This window comes from Phoxinus phoxinus (genome assembly GCF_949152265.1).
Source record: "Phoxinus phoxinus genome assembly, chromosome: 22".
In the NCBI taxonomy this organism is placed as follows: domain Eukaryota; kingdom Metazoa; phylum Chordata; class Actinopteri; order Cypriniformes; family Leuciscidae; genus Phoxinus; species Phoxinus phoxinus.
Window position 1 is genome coordinate 15,464,458 of NC_136897.1, and position 21,115 is coordinate 15,485,572.

At 38.2% G+C, this 21,115-nt stretch overlaps 1 protein-coding gene across 11 annotated transcripts in view; it reads left to right on the plus strand.

Annotated features, from left to right (window-relative positions):
* The window catches only part of magi1b (membrane associated guanylate kinase, WW and PDZ domain containing 1b), a 127,853-nt gene that overhangs the window by 92,111 nt on the left and 14,627 nt on the right, over positions 1–21,115 (plus strand). For 4 of the 11 annotated variants that reach the window (XM_079596809.1, XM_079596814.1, XM_079596815.1 and 1 more), the window contains 8 exons: positions 66–169; positions 1,523–1,639; positions 3,059–3,244; positions 3,328–3,960; positions 14,684–14,715; positions 16,371–16,614; positions 19,007–19,098; positions 20,590–20,782. In XM_079596809.1, the coding sequence (XP_079452935.1) occupies positions 66–169; positions 1,523–1,639; positions 3,059–3,244; positions 3,328–3,960; positions 14,684–14,715; positions 16,371–16,614; positions 19,007–19,098; positions 20,590–20,782 (1,601 nt within the window). The remainder of the gene's footprint in view (positions 1–65; positions 170–1,522; positions 1,640–3,058; positions 3,245–3,327; positions 3,961–14,683; positions 14,716–16,370; positions 16,615–19,006; positions 19,099–20,589; positions 20,783–21,115) is intronic. The other 7 variants (XM_079596813.1, XM_079596817.1, XM_079596810.1 and 4 more) reach the window with 3 other exon arrangements.

Sequence of the window (21,115 nt, forward strand, 5' to 3'; positions counted from 1 at the left end):
CCTCTTTCTCCCTCCCTCCCTCTCTCCCTCCCTCCCATCTCTCTCCCTCTTTCCCTACCTCCCAGCCATATTAACAGGAAGACGCAGTATGAGAACCCAATTCTGGAGGCAAAAAGGAAGAAGCAACTGGAGCAGTCTCAGCCCGCTGAAGGTGAGCGGTATATCCAAGGTTCGTTTAAGGCCCAACATGCCGCCATTTATTTCTTTTCCTATAAGTTTGTGATGGTCCATGTTTGTCATTTAGAGTTTTGTTGACGCTTTGGTTTTGGAACTGTTAATCATCACATGGCTTAAGTTTTTAATGTATTCAATTTAGCTATTTCACTGATTCATTAGTGCTGAAATAACTGCTTTAGTTTTTTGGGGAAAATGTTGTCTTTATTTGTTAAAATATGTTGTTGCTTTTTAAAGAGAAGTCGACACATGACTTCATGCATTTTGATGAATACATGTATTTGTTGTGGGTCTTTTTGTAATATATATATTTTTTTAAATCTTGTTTTGTATTACATATATAAATCAGGTTTTTCCTAGTTAATTACCAGGAGCAACCGGTATTAAAGTCAATATGAAATGCTAATTGCAACCCATTTTACTTCCATAATATGACATTTTTCGATTGAAACTGAATTTTAGAGAAAAAAATAGTAGCCTTTAAAGTCAAAATGAACTCATAATCAACCCCACACTGTAAAAATTGATAAGATAAATAAGTTTTGACATATGCTTTTACATTGCTTTCACTCATCAAAATAAGTTAAGCAACTTTTAAGTTATACAAGATTCAGTCAGTTGAATGTAATTTAAGTTGATGTTTAAATGACTTAAACATCCAAGTTGATTGAACTTAAAATGTTTACTTTCTTTCTTTCTTGAAGGGATAGTTCACCCAAAATGTTTAATTCTGTCTTCATTTACTTACCCTCATGTCTTTCCAAACAAAAATATTATATTTTGAAGAATATTGGTAACCAAATAGTTTTGGTGACCACTGACTTCCACAAAAGGAAAATAAATATCTTCTTTAATGTTCCATAGAAGAAAGAAAGAATTTACACTGCCCCAACAAATCCCTTGTGTGCGTGAGAACACTTGGCCAATAAACTGATTCTTATTCTGAAAATCATATAGGTTTGTAACTTTCTCTTTATGAAAGGGAATAGGGTTGAATATGAGCTCATGTTGACTTTCAAGGCTGCTTAAGTCGCACCTCATTCTATAATAACAGTCCAGAAAGTTCTCCTGAAATGCAGGTTGCCTGGGTCTTGTTCCCAGCCAACTCAGCTGAAAATTGCTTTCTTGATTACCTAATAACTTCTTCTCCCTCAAGTTCAAGTATCTCATTCTGCCACTGATTGTGATACAGTACTGACAATATGCAAGTTTCACACAGAGGACACCGTAGGGGGCTGTAAAGGTCTAAAGCTGGTGGTTGCACAGCCTCAGTATTAGTTTGAATAGGCAGGAAGTGCGACTGACTTGAGAAACACACAAAAAGGAAGTGCATCCTTCACTCTTTCAGAATGGATAGAGGAGCATTCTTCAGGACCACCGCTAGCGAGCTATGCTGCTAACCACCAAGAGACTTACAGAGACCCCGGCACCGCCCCTCCACTACCACCCCAACTGGTGGCTAAACGTATGTGTTGCCTCCTTTTTTGTTTGTAACACAAACACATACACACCCGTACGTGGCGTATTCCTCTGTGGACATTCACTATTCACTCACTTTTTCCAAATCTTCCTTCCCTCAGCTCTGTCTTTTCCGTCCCTGTATTGTTTGAACACCCAATGATAAATGTTTAAAGATTTAGCAAACACTCTTTTTAGGTGAAGGATATTGTGTTATCCCTCACACCATTTGCCATATCTTTCTGGCGTCTTACATGTAATGTGGGCACTCATTCAATTTATGTGGTGCTTTCTATAGTGTCACGTACAAAATATGCTTTATGGTCAAAGTCAAAGATGTGTTGAATTAATGAAGAGAAATGGTGTCGTTTAAAAAAAAACTGATCTTGGATCAAATATGTTTAGGATACATATGGATACGTTCAGGATTTGGGGTTATAAAAGTCCATATTGAAAGTCTGAGATTCAAAATTGAAATATTTTGCATTATTTCTGTTCTAAGACTTTCTGAAATTAGTGTTATTTGTTCTGTTCTTTTCACTCAATATTTACGTTAATATAATTTGTAATTAAATAGTTTGCATTTTCAGTAGTGGTCTCAGACCTTTGGACCCCATTGCATATGCAGTTTTGTGTACTTGTGTGGATTTAGATTTCAGTGTTACGGACAGCTCTGCTGCTCTGTCTGTCATATATTCCCTCTCTCATATATATCTTTATCATGTCCAGTCATTTGCATTCAGTGTGCAGTGAGTCTCTCCTCAGGGTATCTCTGCAACTTTCTCTGATCCTTCTGTCACGACAGACCATGATGAACAGATCACACATCATCTCTCTAGCCGATCACACCATTCTTCTCTGCTCACTCCTCTATTCTCTCCTCTCATTCTCTCTTGTGTCTTGTACTAATGTCACTTTTGCTCTGATCTAGGACTGATTACCAGCTGATCCATCTACTAACATTCATTTGACCATTTTCCTGAATAATTATAATAATGCACAACACGATTTTTCAACAAAAATATCCTGAGAAGTACACACTGTTCATTTTCTGACAGGCCTATAAAGCGTTAAGATGGATAGACAGTTAGTTAGTTGACTGGCAACGAACAAATGATGGATGGATGGATGGATGGATGGATGGATGGATGGATGGATGGATAGATAGATAGATAGATAGATAGATAGATAGATAGATAGATAGATAGATAGATAGATAGATAGATAGATAGATAGATAGATAGATAGATAGATACTGTAGTATCTAGATTTGTAGTGCAGCTCCTTCTTGAAACTTAAAATGTTCTTGAGATTTGCTGTTCTAATACACGGAGGTATTCGTAATCATCTCATGCCGAGGGGCCAACAGATTTACCTTCACCTTTTCCCATAGCTCACGAATTCTGCAATGCTTTTCTTATTGCAGGAGGGAAGCCATTTTTCACAAGGAACCCTGCAGAACTGAAGGGGACATTCATTAACACCAAGCTGAAGAAAAGCAGACGTGGCTTCGGCTTCACCGTAGTAGGAGGAGATGAACCGGATGAGTTCCTGCAGATTAAGAGTCTGGTGCTCGATGGACCAGCTGCCCTGGACGGAAAGATGGAAACGGGTAAATCTGAAACTGTGGTCTCATAACACATCTTTGTGCTGTAATCTTTGTTCTTGGGCCAACACGTTTTTTTGCTTTCTCAGGTGACGTTATCGTGAGTGTGAACGACACCTGCGTGTTGGGTTACACACACGCCCAGGTTGTGAAGATCTTCCAGTCCATCCCTATCGGCTCTATGGTCGACCTTGAACTCTGCCGTGGCTACCCATTACCCTTTGACCCTGATGACCCCAACACAAGCCTGGTGACTTCTGTGGCCATTCTGGACAAGGAACCCATCATCGTCAATGGAAAAGAAAGCTATGACTCGCCTTCCAGCCACGGGAGCGAAACTACAGGTGGCGGTGGTAGTTTGAACGGCTCCGACCCACCTCGCCCCCATAGCCCTTCAGCGGATGTGGCTTCCAATGGCTCTCACGGTTATCCCAGTGACGTGGTGACATTGGCGTCTTCGATTGCAACCCAGCCCGAGCTTATTACTGTCCATATGGAGAAAGGTGACAAAGGATTTGGCTTCACAATAGCGGACAGCCCTTCAGGGGGAGGCCAGCGAGTGAAGCAGATAGTGGATTACCCACGATGCAGAGGTCTGAGGGAGGGGGACATCATCGTGGAGGTGAACAAGAGGAACGTGCAGAACCTGACTCACAATCAGGTGGTCGATTTGCTCAGCAAGTGCCCCAAAGGCAGTGAAGTGACCATGCTGGTGCAAAGAGGTGAGCTCACAAGGAAATTTATATTGTTTTAATTACATTTTTATTTAAAAACTACCTCTATTTGTCAAAGTTAACCAGGTTTATGGCATCATTAAAGGGTTATCCATCAAAAAGTAATCCATACGACTCCAGGGGATAATAAATGCCTTCTTAAGCGAAGCGATGCATTTTTGTAAGAAAAATATCCATATTTATAACTTTATAAACTACAATCACTTTCTTTCGGGGATCGGCCGCATGCGAGTCGAGTTCTGACCGAAGAGTGAACTCTGACCCGAGCTGTATGGATTATGATGGATGGATGCGCTTTTTTGGGCTTCAAAATCTCGGTTACTATTCACTCCCATTATAAAGCTTGGAAGAGCCAGGATATTTTTTAATATAACTCCAATTGTGTTTGGCTGACAGAAGAAAGTCATGTACACCTAGGAAGTCTTGAGGGTGAGTAAATTATGGGATAATTTTATTTTTTGGGCGAACAAACCCTTTAAGGTTGCACAGATAATACAATTCTGAACAGTACCATTAAATGATCATAATGGCTAACTGGATTAAAAATCCAATCTGGTACGGATATACTAGTGTTCAAAAGTTTGGAGTCGGAAAGAGGTTTTGTAATGTTTTTGAAAGAAGTCTCTCTCTTATGCTCACCAAGGCAGCATTTATTTGATAAACTAATATTTAATCAATGTAATGTGTTACATGGTAATGTGATTAAAACTATTTGTTTATAAAAAAAAAAAAAAAATTGTACTGACCCCAAACCTTTGACCGGTATAGTGTATATTAAGCAGCATCTCTTTCAAGCAAACTGTCTATTCGCCGAGTTTTATCCCATTTTAGATTCTCCCACTCCTAAATGTAAAATAATGACCTGTGATTGGTTGGTTTACAAGTCAGCCAGATGGCTGTATCCTGTTTAAGTGGGTGCTTTTTGGACCTTTTTGATGACATATTTCTGCTTCTATAAATCTAGTACACTTTCTTTTTCACTTTTTCTTACTGTGGTATTTTTTTCTTTTGGTGTTCCAAGCCTGGCAATGTGAAAAGGGTCTTGCAATGTGGACCTGACTTTATGGAGATTGTTAAAAGTCTTACTACTTGAGTGCAAGGCAATGGAAGAGTGAGCGAATAGGCTGTTCAGTCAGTGTTCCTGAATGAGAGCTTGTGCTCTTGAGATGAAGGGAGAATGACAGGAAAGTGCCCAGACAGAGACAGTCTCAGGTGAGAGGTCTGTGTCGATCATGCATATGAAGTCTGTGACATCTGCTTTTCCCTTGAGGGCCACCAAAATCAGCTGTCTGTTAGCCCTCATTTGACACTTCCACTCAGATTTTTCTCTTTATCTTGCATTTTGGAAGTGGAATTTGAGATAGAAATGTCAAGGTTACCTGCTTTTGGTGGAAATCTGCTATCTCTACAGTCCAGAGAGAGCAAAAGAGAATGAAAGAAACAAAGAGAGACAGACTAAGAGGAATAGAGAGACTCGCGTGTGTGCATGTGTGAAATGAGAGAAAGCATTGAATACCAGCATCTGACTGTTAAAGAAAGAAGTTCCTCCTCATAGAAAGTTACAGTTTGAGAGAGTTTTGCACACAAATACCTTTCAGAACCTCAGAGCTTCAAATTCCGGTTTTGCCTGTTTTCAGGGCATTCAGTCAGAGCCTAGCACTCGGATTATTAATTTGATGAATTGAAAGCACTTTTATCTGTCTTGTGTAAGTGCTTTTAACAGGGCCATGAAATTGCTGCATGCCAATTGCAAGGCCAGAGCCTGTTGTATTAAAACGTCCCCATTTGTCATTTGGGACAGTTACCAGCATGTAAACAAAAGAGTATGCACTGCTTATTTTTTATGGCTCATCAATAGAACTGCCGCCTAGCTAGTTTCAGTAAAGCAAAAAAAGTTGTCCTCCAGGAATCGATGGCCTACTGAACTGACGTCACATAACTTGTAGTGTAATTTATGCGCAAACTGTAAGAAGCAGAATTAAGATGGCAGGACAGAAAATGGCCTGTTTTATATCTGACTTAGATGCATTTTTAAAGCACAACCAGAGATCAATAGTAAGTATTTTATTCAGCTATAGTTCAGATTTGACTTGTTCTGCCAACATTTTCACTGGCCTTGCCAAAAGAAAATGAATCAAATATAATAATAATGATTGTTTTTTAGCCATGTAGTTGTATATTTTCTTGAAATAGAAATTATATATGTATGTGTGAATATATATATATATATATATATATATATATATATATATATATATATATATATATATATATATATATGAAGACTTCAGATGGAAATGCCTCTATCTGCCATTCTAAAATGATCATTCTTATCAAGCTTTAAGTTCAGTAATTTAATTTAATGACAATTAATAGGTAATTTTCATTGCCATTAAAGTGAAATAACTGAAAATAAACATACAAGCTTGATAAAAATTATAATTCTAGAAGAAAATTTCAGATGGCACTTAGAGGCTTTTGCATCTGAAGTCTAGTATATAATATTAGATATGTGCCTTTAATGCGATACACACACACACATATATATATATATATATAATTTTTTTTTACACAAAAAATGTATGTTTAATTTTAAGGGTCAAAAAATGGCCGGGAAATGAACATTTAATACAAAACTTTGACTGTTTTTTGGTGCAAAATACCTTGACTAACATTATATAGTGGTAGGGGTAAAAGATAAAAAAAACATTGAAAACCGCTTTAATTGTCATTGGAGTAATCCAAGTTCAGTGGTTCATGCTGGTACACACCAAAGGCATTCTCTAATGCCTGTGAAATGTGTCTGGAATATTTTAAGTATTCTCTGTGCTCACATCTCACCTTTAATTGCTGGCATTGATGTCAGGCAACAAATCCCACCACACACAAATAAGCAGAGGCACACACACACACACACACACACACACACACCGTATTCCTTTTCATCAGCACTCACCCATCATTGGCCTACCAATTAGAGTAGAGTCCGATGAAAGATCTAATGGGTAGAATTAAACATGATATACGTCTCTTCATTCCTTTAAAACATATATACGCACATATACTCACATTTTAAAATTGCAGAATGTTTGGCCTAATAAAACACATTTCTTATTGCAGGAGATGCACTACTGTGTAGAGAGAGAGAGAGAGAGAGAGAGAGATAGAGAGAGATCGATATCGATATAGATGGTATTACATCATTTGAACTCTCTTAGCTTGTGTCCCTTTTTGAGCCTCTGGTCCAGCAGGTTTGGTTGGTGTTTTAAAAGCTTTATTGCATCATTATTTGAACATTTTACTCGCCTACTAAAGGAGACTTTTAGATTTGCACTATAACACTGCAGTTTTTCTTTAAGAACTTCTCGACAGCATTTGTGACAGCACAAGTTTATTAATATATACTATGTATATCTATACATGTGTATGTGTGTGTGTGTGTATATATATATATATATATATATATATATATATATATTTATACTACAGGGCCGTTGAATGCTTGAATCTGATTGGTTGAAGAACGTTCTAAGGTGTGCATTATTTTCAGGGAAACGCACAGCTAAAGTAGTTCCAGGCAGGTCTTGACCGCATTACAGTTCCATATCACTTCGCGTAGTCAACTGTAATAACGGAAAATAGGATACAATTCATAACAAGAAAAAAACATTTAGCCCCATGCGCTTGATCTGCAATTTTCAATTTTAAATTAAACATGCAGTTTAATTTGAATAAATAAAGTATATAGTCCTATCTATAATCAATAGAAAATTAAACTGAATATAGGCTAAATAAATGGATAGTCCTGCAGCACGGATTTTTATTGCAGATAATATAACAAATAAAGTATTGATATGCCTACTTGTTAAAAGGGCTTTGTGTTTCATTTATTTGGCTAGTCTACTGTCATCTGTCAATAATAGAAAAGAAAAAAAAGAATGAACGAATTCATTAAAACGAATTGAATTAATAGCCTACATAAATAATAATATTGACGCACATGCTTTTCTGTCTTATTATTGCAACATCTCTCTCTCTAATAACTGCATTAATAACTGCATAAAGCCGGGGACACACTTTAAGGCTGGTTATGAATGTAATTTGATAGCTACTTTTGACTGATCATGTCCAAACGTGTGTTCAGCGCGTTCAGTCTGTGTTTAAAATATGCTGCGATGAAAACAGTCAGAGAATGTGTCAGCTAGTCGTGTGTCCCCAGCATTAGTCTGCTATCAGTGGCTCAAACCTCCGTTACTAACTCTAAAATGACGTTTTGGAATTAGCAACGGAGGCATTGGACTAGATGCGTAAGAAATTAGTCCTACATACAAGAGCGTTTTAATGACAAAAACTTTACAAACGTCTTGAAATATAATCTGAACAATGTTTCGAGGTGTGGTAACTGTAGTATAAGCGGAATAATTGACTTCAGACCGTTGAATTATTAGAAAAATAATGCACACCCGAGGTGTAACGGCCACTCCGCTTCGCGTCGTGACCGCATTACCACCTCGGGTGTGCATTATTTTTCTAATAATTCAACGGCCTGTCGTCAATTATTCCTTACATATACCACAAAAAAATCATGACTCTTAAAATGAAAGTGGACAAGAGAATGATGTTAATTTTTTATTTAAAAGGATAAATAAAACTTGTGTATTTAAGCAGTAAAGCTTTTTAAATTTTTTACTATTCATTTTGAGTATTGTAGGCTAGCGTTTGTAACCCAGATATTTTATTTTTTCTAGTAATTCTAGTAATCAAGTGCCATCAATTAAGCTTAACTTGTGCTGAATTCAGAAAATATTCCTTTAACATCCAAACATGATGAAATTATCTGATGCTCGCGAGAGAATAAAACCTGTTGTTGTCTGTGGTTGTCATCGTTGACTTTTTTTTCCTCCCATGAGGCTTGACCGCTGTCTGTTTTTTCTCTAGATGCTTCTCAGCTGTTCAGGTCTAAATGTCACGCTCGCAAACACTCAGTATAAAGGAGATTCATGCATCTGTTATGCCCGGAGTAATCAGTTCAACACAATGTGCGTTTGCAAGCTGAATATATCATGGCTTTGAGTTAGTGGCCCAAAGGTCCATTCTGTCTCACTGAAGTGTGTGTGTGTGTGTGTGTGTGTGTGTGTGTGTGTGTGTGTGTGTGTGTGTGTGTGTGTGTGTGTGTGTGTGTGTGTGTGTGTGTTTGCGTCAGTGCGGAATTACTAGCGCCGCAACAAATAGAAGGCCATTTCTAGCCTCATTGCAATTCTTCCTTATGGTATTTATTCGAATCTGAAGCTTTGAGAAAGAAAGTGAGGGATGCTCCAGCTATGGATAGCGTGATGAAATGAAAAGGTGCGTACTACTATCTGATCCGCTCCCTTTATGAGACATCAATCATGACAGCACACATCTTGATTTCCCAGCAGTAATGAAACCCGCTTCTACACAGGCATCAACTAGTCTGGTCTCATTAGCTGCTATACTCTTAGCATCCAAATAAGTGTGTTAAGGCCTAATTACACACTCGGATAAGAAAATACCAAAATATGTTGTGTTTTGGATGCTGATTCCCAACTGTCATCTTAAATAGCTTAACCAGTACTTTATTGGTCAAAGATCATGCATGTTTTAACTACCGGTAACACCAAACCATCCTAAGATAATTATAACGATAACTTTATTACGCTGTAAAAAAAAAGAAAGAAAAGGTATATAAACTTTTTTTACTCAGACATTGTTAAATTTCATAATTAATTAATAAGAAACAGCACGTTTTATATAAACATGTAATTTTGAAGTATAAAGACTTGTAAAATGTTCTCCAATAATTTTTATTTTATTTTCAACTTCAAAAGATCATTTAGTTGCGCATATATGCGCAAGCTGTGTTTACGTTACGGTGTATGTCGTTTTAAATGCTTGAGCTCTTAAATAAGAGTCGCTTTCAAAGTTTTTATCTTTCATCATCTGGAAAAGATCATTTGAATTCCAGCTATATATTTTCTGTCATTATTGTTATAGTTGTGGTGTGGACTGACCTATTCTTACAGAATTAGAACGATTCTTAAAACTTTACAGTTATAGTTGGCGTTATATTTATCGGTCTTGCTGTGAACGGCCCTTAAATCAGCAGGGAAATGAATGGAAGCTGGTCTTTTCAGCATGGAACAGCATTGCAGTCTCGTTTCTCTTTTCTGGCTGGACAAATACATTGAGAGAAAGATTAACAACCATGATTGGTGGTGTGCACCAAAGTAACTTGATTTAATGTTTTAAAGGAAGGATTCCAGTTTTTTTTGTGCACTTTTTGCATTATTTTTTGCTGATTTGTCCAACAGCAAAAATGAATGGTGTTGCAGACAAATACTCGGGATAGCAACAGTCCAAAAGAAGTGGTCGTCTGGCTCTAAATCAAACCAAGAGGTTTTCGGTGAAAAATATGTTTAGATAATGATTGTGGGGAGCGTTTTCTCCCTGACTGCTCACCCTTTGGCTTGCTAAAAGGGGGAAGCATAGAACCCACCAATCGCACGATTTCACACCTTGTTTCCATGACGATGCTCTGCTGCACTTTGCGGTGGGGTTTCCTGTTAAAATGATAAAGCGGAGGGGTCTGTCTTGCACGCAACATGCAGGCGCATCACATTCTGGAACAAATGCCAGCAGGCAGTGAGGACAGACAGACAGAGACAGACAGACAGGTGTTTTCAAGTCCACTCTGCATCTTATTCTTTCATTATGCGTTACCCTTGAATGATTTTTGATTGACATGTTTGTGCGGACCATCTGAATCCACACAAGCAATGGAGGAGAAGTTGTACAATAGCCATCAGAGCTCTCTGTGTGTGTGTGTGCGTGTGCATCGGTGTATGCACAGGGCTATTTTAACATCACCTCATGGCCTGTCACCTCCAATTGAAGGCCATGTCATGTTAAGACTATTCCAGTGTGCTCACAACAACCGTGCACACATAAGCTGTGTTCTCTAGTGAGCAGCCTACATAGGCAGCTGCATTAGGCCATTTTGTAACTCACAAGGAATGTCATAAGAACAATTTGAAACGCTCTACATTGGCAGCAACTACACACAAATAACGCTTCACATGGGAGGCTCAACTAACAATTGATCAGAATTGATTTCTTTCCAGTAATAAGTGAATTATAGTTATAGTAAGTTAACCAAAATGTATCTTGGTCCACCATCTCACACTAAATAATTTATTTCTGCTACTTAACAGTATTGAATGAAATCTAGTTTTTAACATCTCTCTCACTTTGTCTTCCATCTTGGATTTATCTCAAAGTGTCAAAATACAATATTGGGTAAAATAATATATTTAAAGGTTTTTTTATTGCTACTTTTCAGTACTAAATTAAGTGTAAGTGTAGTTATAATCATCATCTACATAACGTTTTAATAATAACTAACTATGTTAGAATAGTAAATGGCACACATATTAGATCACGGAGTGACAATATCGCTGGAATCACTTTCAGAGTGTTTAAAGCAGCAGACAACATATTTTTTCAGTATGTTTATAATCTCTCACACTTTGTCCGCCATCTTGAAATTATCACAGAACTTGTTAAAATTCTGTCATTATGTACTCATCCTTATGTTGCTACAAACCTGAACAAATTTCTTTCCTCTGTTGAACACAAAATATGTTTTGAAGAATGTTGGTAACCAAACAGTTTTGGGACACCATTGACTTCCAAAGTATTTTTCCTACTATGGAAGTCAATGAGGACCAGAAACTGTTTAGTTACCCATATTCTTAAAAATATCTTATTTTGTGTTCAACATAGGAAAGCAATTCATACAGGTTTGGAACAACTCTAGGGTGATTAAATTATGACAGAAATTTCATTTCCGGGTGAATTATCCCTTCTCCGTAAATGTGATGCTGCCTTAGAATCTTGCAGCAGGCAGCTTAATTAAATTACCTTTTTTTTTCTAACAGACTTCACTGTTTGTGATGCCCTAGGATGCTGCCAAATAGGGATCTGACAAGTGTTTGGAACTGCACAATAGTCATGAAAATGGTTTTGTGTCTGCTGTCACACTCTCCGCACTAGACTCATACTGCGTCGCTCCTGGGAGACTGTCTCTCATTCCTCTGTGTGTCAGACTACATCATTGACAGATGGTCCTGACCATCAGAATCTGTTTCTATCAGCCTGGCAGAGGAAAAGGGGTCTAGTACAAACCCTTCGCTCTCTTCATGCCCTTATACACATGCATGTACGCATGTACACATGCAGTGCACCATAATCTTCTCCTGCTAAACCTTCTTATTAGTCTCCTCTGTGCCTGACGTGATTCCCACTGACCTGTCACCTCTAGTAGTGCTGATTTACTCCTGCATGTTCAACATAGTTATGGAGGAAGGGGAGCTCACGTGCCACTTGGGTTTTGTTAACTGGCTTACTCTCTCACACCAACAATATTGTTAATTTGAGTTTGATTTTGGACATGAGCTGAATTACTTAACCCAATTTTCTTGACGACTTTGTGGCAGAACTGAAATATAACTAATCTCAGTCAGTTGTCGTTTCTTTGATGTTCTGCTCAAAACTCTAAATAAATGATGAATTGATGGAGATGTTGAGCTGATATGATATCAGTCCTGCACAAAGGAAGGAGGAGCAAAATGGTAAGGGTCTTGAAACTACCTCAAAGTGCTTGACTATAGGATTTGAAACAGGTCCAAGAGTTAAGCATGCAATCACAATAAGCGCCATCCACTTTTAATTTAATGCATTGGTCACTTTGTTTGCTTTTCATTCAGCAAGCAGCACTGCTTTATGGGATTCAGATAAAGCCATTATATGCCCAGTAAAGCGAAATGGATTGATTGATTACAAGGTATTAGGCAGCATCTCTCCTCTATAAGCAACGACCTCCAGACACTCAACTGGGTTGTAAAATAAGACCTGCACAGATCTACTCTTAAACTCATAAAATAGCATAGATTCATTCTGGATTTTTTTAAATGCATTCTTGTTGCTGTGCCACTGTGGAATAGTTTGTCTGAGCAGGGAGAATATTATAGAAATTACACTTGAGGTCATAAGAATTATCAACGTTTAGCCAAATCAATATTACAATCACCATTGTCAGAAGTTTCAAAAATGTCTCTACCGAACAAACCATTGTGTGCGATTTAAAGTGAGTACATACAGAGAAAAATGAAGAGAGTGTGTTGGCAAAGAGGGAGTGGAGCAATGCTGCAGAAACTTTTAACAATTAATGGAGTGTAGTGGAGACGGGCATAGAGAGGAGAGGGAGGCGGAAGACTGCAGAGGATGTTTGTGTTTGTTTTGGGGATAATGAGTCAGGTTGGGGGCAAGGCTTTATGGGGCAGGTCAATTTGCAATTTGAAAGGACGATTGAATACCTGAAGTTGTATCAGAATTAAGAGTAGAAGCGTTTTGTTGAAAGAGAGAACGATGTGTTCAGGACAGACTGGACGCTTAAATGGCGCGAGCGTGCATGTGTGTTACCGTGGGCACGCTCACACGCAGACGACTTGCTCTCAAGGGAACGACTTCATAGTAAGCAGACTTATTTCCAGGCCAGACTGGAATCAGAGGACCGATCAGGATCCCAGGTGCGAAATCACAACTTATGATCACACTAATGAATCTTACCGACATTCGTTTTTCATCCATTTCCTTTTTTTTTTTTATGCTATAAATGACGTTCACATCTATTTATGTATGAATGCATAATTTATGCATGGCCTGTCATACCCAGCCTTTCTGATGGAGGCGTGGGAGGGGGCGATGGCACATCAGCGCATGTAGAAATGGGAGGGAATCAGTGTTCGGAGGAGGGAGTATGATGGTAAAGCGAGCACGAGAACGGTCGCGTCGGGGAGAGAGAAGCAGAGAGAAGCAGCAAACACATGAAGACGGAGCGAGGGTGATGCACATCGAAACAAGGAGGGGGAGGGCAAAAAAGAAGAAGGAGAGAGAGAGGGAGAGAAAAAAGAGAAGCTCAAAAGACAGGAGAATCAAGGACTGGCTCTAGATGCAGGATCCTTCGGCAACAACATCGCGAGGGGCAGGGACGCTGGAAGATGGTTTCAGTAAGAGGGGAACTGACCGTTGCCTATAATTTAATGTTCAGTATCTTGGACTCCTTCTCCATGGGTAATAGCTTAGCACCTGTCTGGGCATAAGCCCCACTCTGTTTCTCTTCCTGTGTCTCGTTCGTTCTCTCTATCTTTCGCTCTCCTCTCTCTCTGTCTTCATCTCTCGCGCAGTGTCTGGTAGGTTTAAAGGGATTTTTCTCCAGATGTCATTCCAAATCTTTCGTAGATCATAAAAGGAAATGTTTTGCAGAATGCAAGTGACTTTCTTTTTATGGAAAATGGCAGCTGGGACATTCTGTTAAATATCTTCTTTTGTGTTTTACATAAGAAAGGCCGAACTGTTTCTTTAAGTTCATGGGGTCTGCTTAGCATTTAATCAGGGTAATGGGGGTCGGTCCTCTGATGCGGATAGTCTGCGCTGCCCTCTTTATGGTTTGTGCTGTCGGAGTAAAGGAACGAGAGAAGAAACGGAAAGAGAGACGGGGCTGCCGCCGCACCACGCGCCCTGATTGGAGTCATCCATCTGTCTTGGGATTACTTTCAGATTTGTGCCTGTGGGGAAGGTGAAATCTTTGTGTGCGTACAATTAATATTTCTGTCTCTTTCGCTTTCTTTAGGGGTGGCACCTGCAAAGAAGAGCCCCAAACTGGTGAGTACAGATGTTTCATTCTCAGCCTGTTCTTTCCTCTTCACCACCATTTCTCTATTAATAATTGTTTCTGATTGCTTTTGCTCATTGTCTGTGGCATTGGTCTAGTGTTCAAAAGAGGTTTTACAATGTCACTGGTCAGGCAGAGAGAATCTGATATGCACTTCAATGCAAACACTCTTTCAGTGAACGGTGAAACCATGTGGTCGGGGCTGGGAGGATGGTGTTCACCCCTGGGAGGAGGGCTGATTTTATTGGTCACATGGGCATCCTGTAATAGCCCTCTAATGATTTACAGAAAACAGCGAAACCAGCAGGTCCATCCTTGGAGCTTGTGGGGCAGAATAACAAAAAAGTGTGCTTATTTTTAATCTTTTGTGTTCACCAGCCTGTTGATGGTCTCAGGGTTTGAGCTCAAGTTTGTGGACAGTAGAAACAATAATCAGTGTTCTTCTGTTAAAATGGCAGCCTTGTTTTTTTGTGTTTTTTTCTTTTTTGTTGAAATGGAGTCCATGCTTGTATGAGTTCTCAATGCCAGACGAGCGTCTCTCAAATCTCAAATGGCCTCTGTTTTATTTGGATGGATTTATTAGCTATTGAATTGTGGCTTGTTTTTTTTAGTTTTTTTGCTGAATTTCTGGATTCAGATTCATAGTGTAGGTTGGGCTGGGATGCAAAATGATGTAGAGCTATGTGCATGGGTTTAAAAAAGAACTTCAGATGACTTGGTGGAGGAGAGAATATTAAAAAGCCCAACCCTTCTGGAAGCATGTCATTGTTAAATAATGATTTATTACTTGGAATAAACATTTTAAATTAAAACATGGTTTGAAAATATCAAAATATTAATATAATAATTATTATTTACAATGGGGGGGGGGGGGAATGCTTCTATTTTGCATTTTATAATTTAATTGTTTGCTTTGCAAATTATTAAAGTGCCAATTTTACTAATTAAATTGTCAGTATGACAGTTTGGGTGACAACTATCACAGCACTTAAGCTGTAAGTTTGTGAAAAAACCTTATATTCATGCTATCCAGCTTAATTTGACTATGATTCAAAGAGCATCTTTGACCATCTGTACAAAGGAGTCACATGATCAGACACTGTAATTTGCTTATTCGATTAGTGACCTTGTAACAGTGCAGAATCCTATTTCTTAATCATTTTAATGTTGTATTGTTTACAGTTTTCTAAGTTCTAAAATATGGTTGATTTGCATATGCATAGTTTCAGTGTCTGAGGCTTTTTAATGTGCATTATATTACATTGTTATGTCAGTATTGTTAATTTTATTTTATAGCCTATTTATTATATTAATATTATTAAAAATAATTGTATGCACTCAAAAAAGAAGAGCCAGTGAATTCTCAGGTGCATAGAACAAAAGATGTTATGTCAATCAAGTAGCTGAAGATGCCTGCACTGAAAAAATGCAATCTTGAATGAATCCTGATGGAATGTTAAAGAGAGTTTTGCGTCACTCTGTCCTTCAACCCATTCAATCACATTTCTTTCTTTGTTTCTTTTTTTTACTTGCCTACTCCACATTTATTCAATTCTTGGACTCCATCTTAAAGTCACCGGAGATGTTGTGGTGCTTTTTCTTCTTCTCTATTCATGTTTCCTCTCCTTTCCCCCCCCTTACTCAGCAACAGTTGGAGCGCAAGGACAGTCAGGGCAGCTCCCAGCACAGCGTGTCCAGTCAGCGCAGCATCCACACCGACTCTCCCCTCCACGCCTCCCAGGCCCTGCTCAACGAGTCGGCCGCCCCACCTCCACCCTCCCAGCCCCTTCCAAGCCTGCCCCAGGACCCTCCAGTAGACGGAACTCTCCAGAAGAAACCAGATCCCTTTAAAATCTGGGCCCAATCCAGGAGCATGTATGAAAGTAGGCGTAAGTAATAGGGGATTCTGGTGGCGGGTGCATTGGCAGCGGATCACTGGGTTTATGTTTGGTTGGTATTGGGATATCAGGTTTGGTTAGTTGGTTGGGAACAGGCTGTATTTCTTGTTTGATTGTTCTGCTTTGCCATTAAGCTTAATATTAACATCTAGATCAACATTGTGGATATTGAAAATATTTGCTGGTGAAAAAATTATCTAACCTGGGTGTAAACAAAAATAATTCATGGTTGGTTTGGTTTAAAATCAAGGCAGTTGTCTTTATATTTCAATGTGATTTTAACAGTCAATCTATACACCAACAAAATTCACATATTCAACCAAACATTATATTCTTGGTTTCTCAATATTAAGTATATTAAATTGTGATGCTAAGTAATTTGTGCATTTCAAATGTGGCGAGACCGCTAAAAATTCCATAAACATCAAACATCCTTTTGAACACGGCTGTAGTCTTCCAGTATCCAAATAGCTGTCCAAGCCTAATGTAAACCATTAGCCGTCAGTTCGAATCCCCTGTGTTTGTTGTGATCAGAGAGCTGTGTTCAGATGAACCTGTCATCTGTATTTCCAAAGCTATTCATTAGCCTTTCCCATTCCTTCTTTCCTTCACTTTGCTTTTGCCTACTCACTCACCGCCAGTGAGAAGCCAACATGAACGTCGAGGCACTTCTGACCAATTACACTTCTCCCTGCCATCAGTGCGTTCACACGCTCCAGCGCGCTCTAGAACACATCTTTTGACAAATGTGCATATAATTGGTAGTGGTGGAAGACAGTGAATCCGATACTACTTTCATGTGTGCCAGAGAGCAGAGGGGCTAATTAACAGGAATATCTTTCAGCGGATGTTAAGAGGCTGTGGAATGGAGCACTCCAATGTTTGGGTTGGAAAAATTGTGCTAACTTGGAGTGTCTTCATTGTCTCTGTTTTTGTTAGGGTTTCTCATTAGTAAGTCCCTTAAGGAGGAGGATGTAGGGACTATAGGGATGGAATATTCAGAATTTGGTTCTGAAGTCTTTTAACTGTTACAGTTCTTTAAGAGTTTCATTAACAATTATTTTAACTACTCTTCCTTAATGGGAAAAAAATATATTTCGTAGACAAAAGATATAATTTCAATAACAAAGTTAAAAATAGGCTATATGCTAAAAAGAATTTACTCTTTAGACTCATTGAAATTAATTTGGATTACGCTGGTTGTTTTTGATTGACAAAAAATAACCAAATCATTTGTTTGAGAATCGGGCTTCACTAGTTGAAGTGTGTTTTGAGTCACTTAACAGAACTGGCTAATGGGAGCCCGTTCCATATTGACTGTTGCGGTCCTTGAACAGATTGAGAGATAAATCATTGACGTTTGATTGGGGTTTCTGGACCAGCTTGAAAACATTCAGTTCAAACTCAATGAGCAGCTGCATTGAGAGGCTTTAACACAAATGAATGTGAGGTCTATGCCGTAATGCACAATTTGCAGACTCTGACACAACCGTCCTTGCTTCTTAATGGAGATCGAACGGTGTGGGAAAATTGCCCATTCAGCAGCCATTTTGAATGGCTCTGGAGCCATTCTACTTCCTGACTCTGTTACGGTAAATTGCTGTACATCTGGTTAGACTGGAGACGGAGGTCATTGTGTCTGGCAGCTGCTCCACGCACGTCCAGTTGCATTTCAATAGCTTTGCAGCAGAATCACGAATCCAGAGCATTTGTTGTTAGCTTACGTTAACCGAATCCCATTCTTAAGGGTAAGCACATTTAAAAAAAGATCTCCGGTAAAAGCTGCCTAGAGCCACGGTTTCCAGCTCTCTCTTACTTAACAGGCATAAGCGTCCCCCGACAGAACATCATGTGATGCATTGGAGAGCTACAGGGTCAATAATGTAAAACCTGACAGATTGCTGATGTCTGCAGGACTTCAAGTCTAAATGAGGGGGAAGCTCTGCTGGTGCTTGTCCTGACTGATTTGACATGGAAGTGCTGTGGTGGAGACTGCACACAGTCGTTGGTGTAAGCTCAAGGGCACATCTGCTTCAAAAGACCTCTGGATTCTCTCTTCTGCTTGACTTGATCTGTAATATAGATTTAAGCACGTGTGTCAGTGCTTATCATTTTCTCAGATGGAAGTACCTGATAATCAGATTGTAATATGTGAAGTAATTGGAGCAGAGTAGTCATTATATTACGTCTTCATTTATTTGAGAAACAATTAGAAAAACATCCAGATGTGTGAGAACTAGATGCAATCATGAAAGCGACATTGTTCGCTTTTCCTTGAACCAGCAGCCATTCTTGAAAGAGGCAGGATCGGGATAATCAAAGCTTGTGCGTCATTCTGCAGGTGAATTGATCTCGGTCTCAAGCTATTTTTCTTCCTTTTCAGTACCTGATTTCCAGGAGCAGGATATTTTCCTGTGGAGAAAAGATACCGGCTTTGGATTCAGGATCCTGGGAGGCAATGAACCTGGCGAGCCGGTAAGTTCAAAGAAAGAAGTGCAGGCCTCATTTGTGCAATTCTGAGTATTATGTTCATTAGTTTGGTCATTTATTGATATTTATTATAGTTATTTATTTGATTAATTCGTTTAATCTGCTGTGGTTATGGGTAGATGACAAAGTTATTTCCTGTGGTTTGACGTTGTAGGCCATCTAAACCCATTTTATTTTATTTATTTTATATGCAGCTGTGTCATACTGCCAACATGGGTGTTCTTTTAAACACATTTGTCTTTACCACATGAGCATTTAAAATGAAATGATGAAGGCAAACAGTTTTAAAATTGGTTTAAAAAAAACATGTACCACTTAGAAAGGACCTAAAATATATATTATATTATATTATATTATATTATATTATATTATATTATATTATATTATATTATATTATATTATATTATATTATATTATATTAATTCTAACTCAACACTATTATTTGTTAAATTAAACAAAACATTACTACTACCATTTATTGTCTTGTATGGATTTGTCCATTCGTAATATGTATAGTATTAATTATAAATATACAATACATATAGTATTTATAATATTTTGAATTTGTTTTTATTTTGATATTTTTAGTTTTCAGTTTAGTTTTTCGTAATTTTGTTGTACTTTTGCCTTTTATTTGATTTGATTAGATATTTGAATATTTCATTTAGCTTTATTTATTTTTATTTCAGTTTTAGTCATTTTAATACGTCAATTTATTTCAGTTAGTTGTCAAGGCAACATTTCTAATATTATTTCAATAATATTTTATAAAAACGTATATTACGTATTATTATTTTATATTAATTAGTTATAATGCCAGACAGATAAAAAAAAATGCCTGTGTATAAAAACTCACACTCTTTGACTTTTCCAAAGTCACCCAACAAAAATAGAGCCTTTGAAGATTTTCCAAATGTGATAGTCCAAGCATAACCAATATCTCACAAGCAATCTTCACATATTGTGCATGATACCCATTCCTATGTGCAATGTGCACATTACAAACACTCCGCTTTTGGCAAAACTTGTTCCCAGTGAAAGCATCTGCCCTGTGTGTGTAGGTTGACAAAGGCTTTGATGTGTGCAGCACAGCCTCGATCAGTCAGAATATATCTCTCAGACCACCAGTTCTTCCCTTTAATGAGGCCACGTTACATCTTTGAACTGATGAGCCGGTTTCTCGGACTCTAGTCCTTGAAGAATGAAAAACGAGCTGTCCACAATACTGCTCGTTTCGGCTGGTATAAGGGATGAAAAAAATTCCATAGAGGTTTTACTATTTGGAGAACATTTCACAACCATTAGACTTAAACTAATCAGACATTTCAGTGTTTCAGTGAAGTTAAACCCCTTGACACGACACAGAGATTGAAAAGTGATGAACCTCAAGGGTTGAAGTTCAGTTTGGCCAAGACAGATTTGTTTCAAAACTCTTGTTAACTCTCTTTTTTTTTCTTCTTTTTTCTGTTTGTACAGATTTATATTGGCCACATTGTGAAATATGGAGCTGCCGATGAAGATGGGCGTCTGCGATCAGGCGATGAGCTAATTTGTGTGGATGGAACGGCTGTTGTGGGAAAATCCCATCAGCTAGTTGTTCAACTCATGCAACAAGCCGCAAAACAGGGTCACGTCAACCTGACTGTGAGACGCAAGACTGGATATGGATGTAAGCAGGCTCCAAAATATTATTATTGTTGAGAAAAATTACGGGCCATAAATATTTATTACTAGTCATGAAACTGTATTTTACATTTTTATTGAAAAATATATTTTGTCCCTGTGACAGAAATATTTTAGCTGTTTTTCTTTATTTTATAAATTTTTCTTTATTTTATACTTCTTCATTATTGTGAGAAACCGGTCAATGGGTCACCTGCAGAGAGGATGATGAGATAAGCCAGTGTCAGTCACTGTCACAAAAACGTTAAACCCCATTGAGATTTTGTATCTCATATTTGCATTTCGATGGCGTATGCAGGAAATTTACATCATGTGTGTT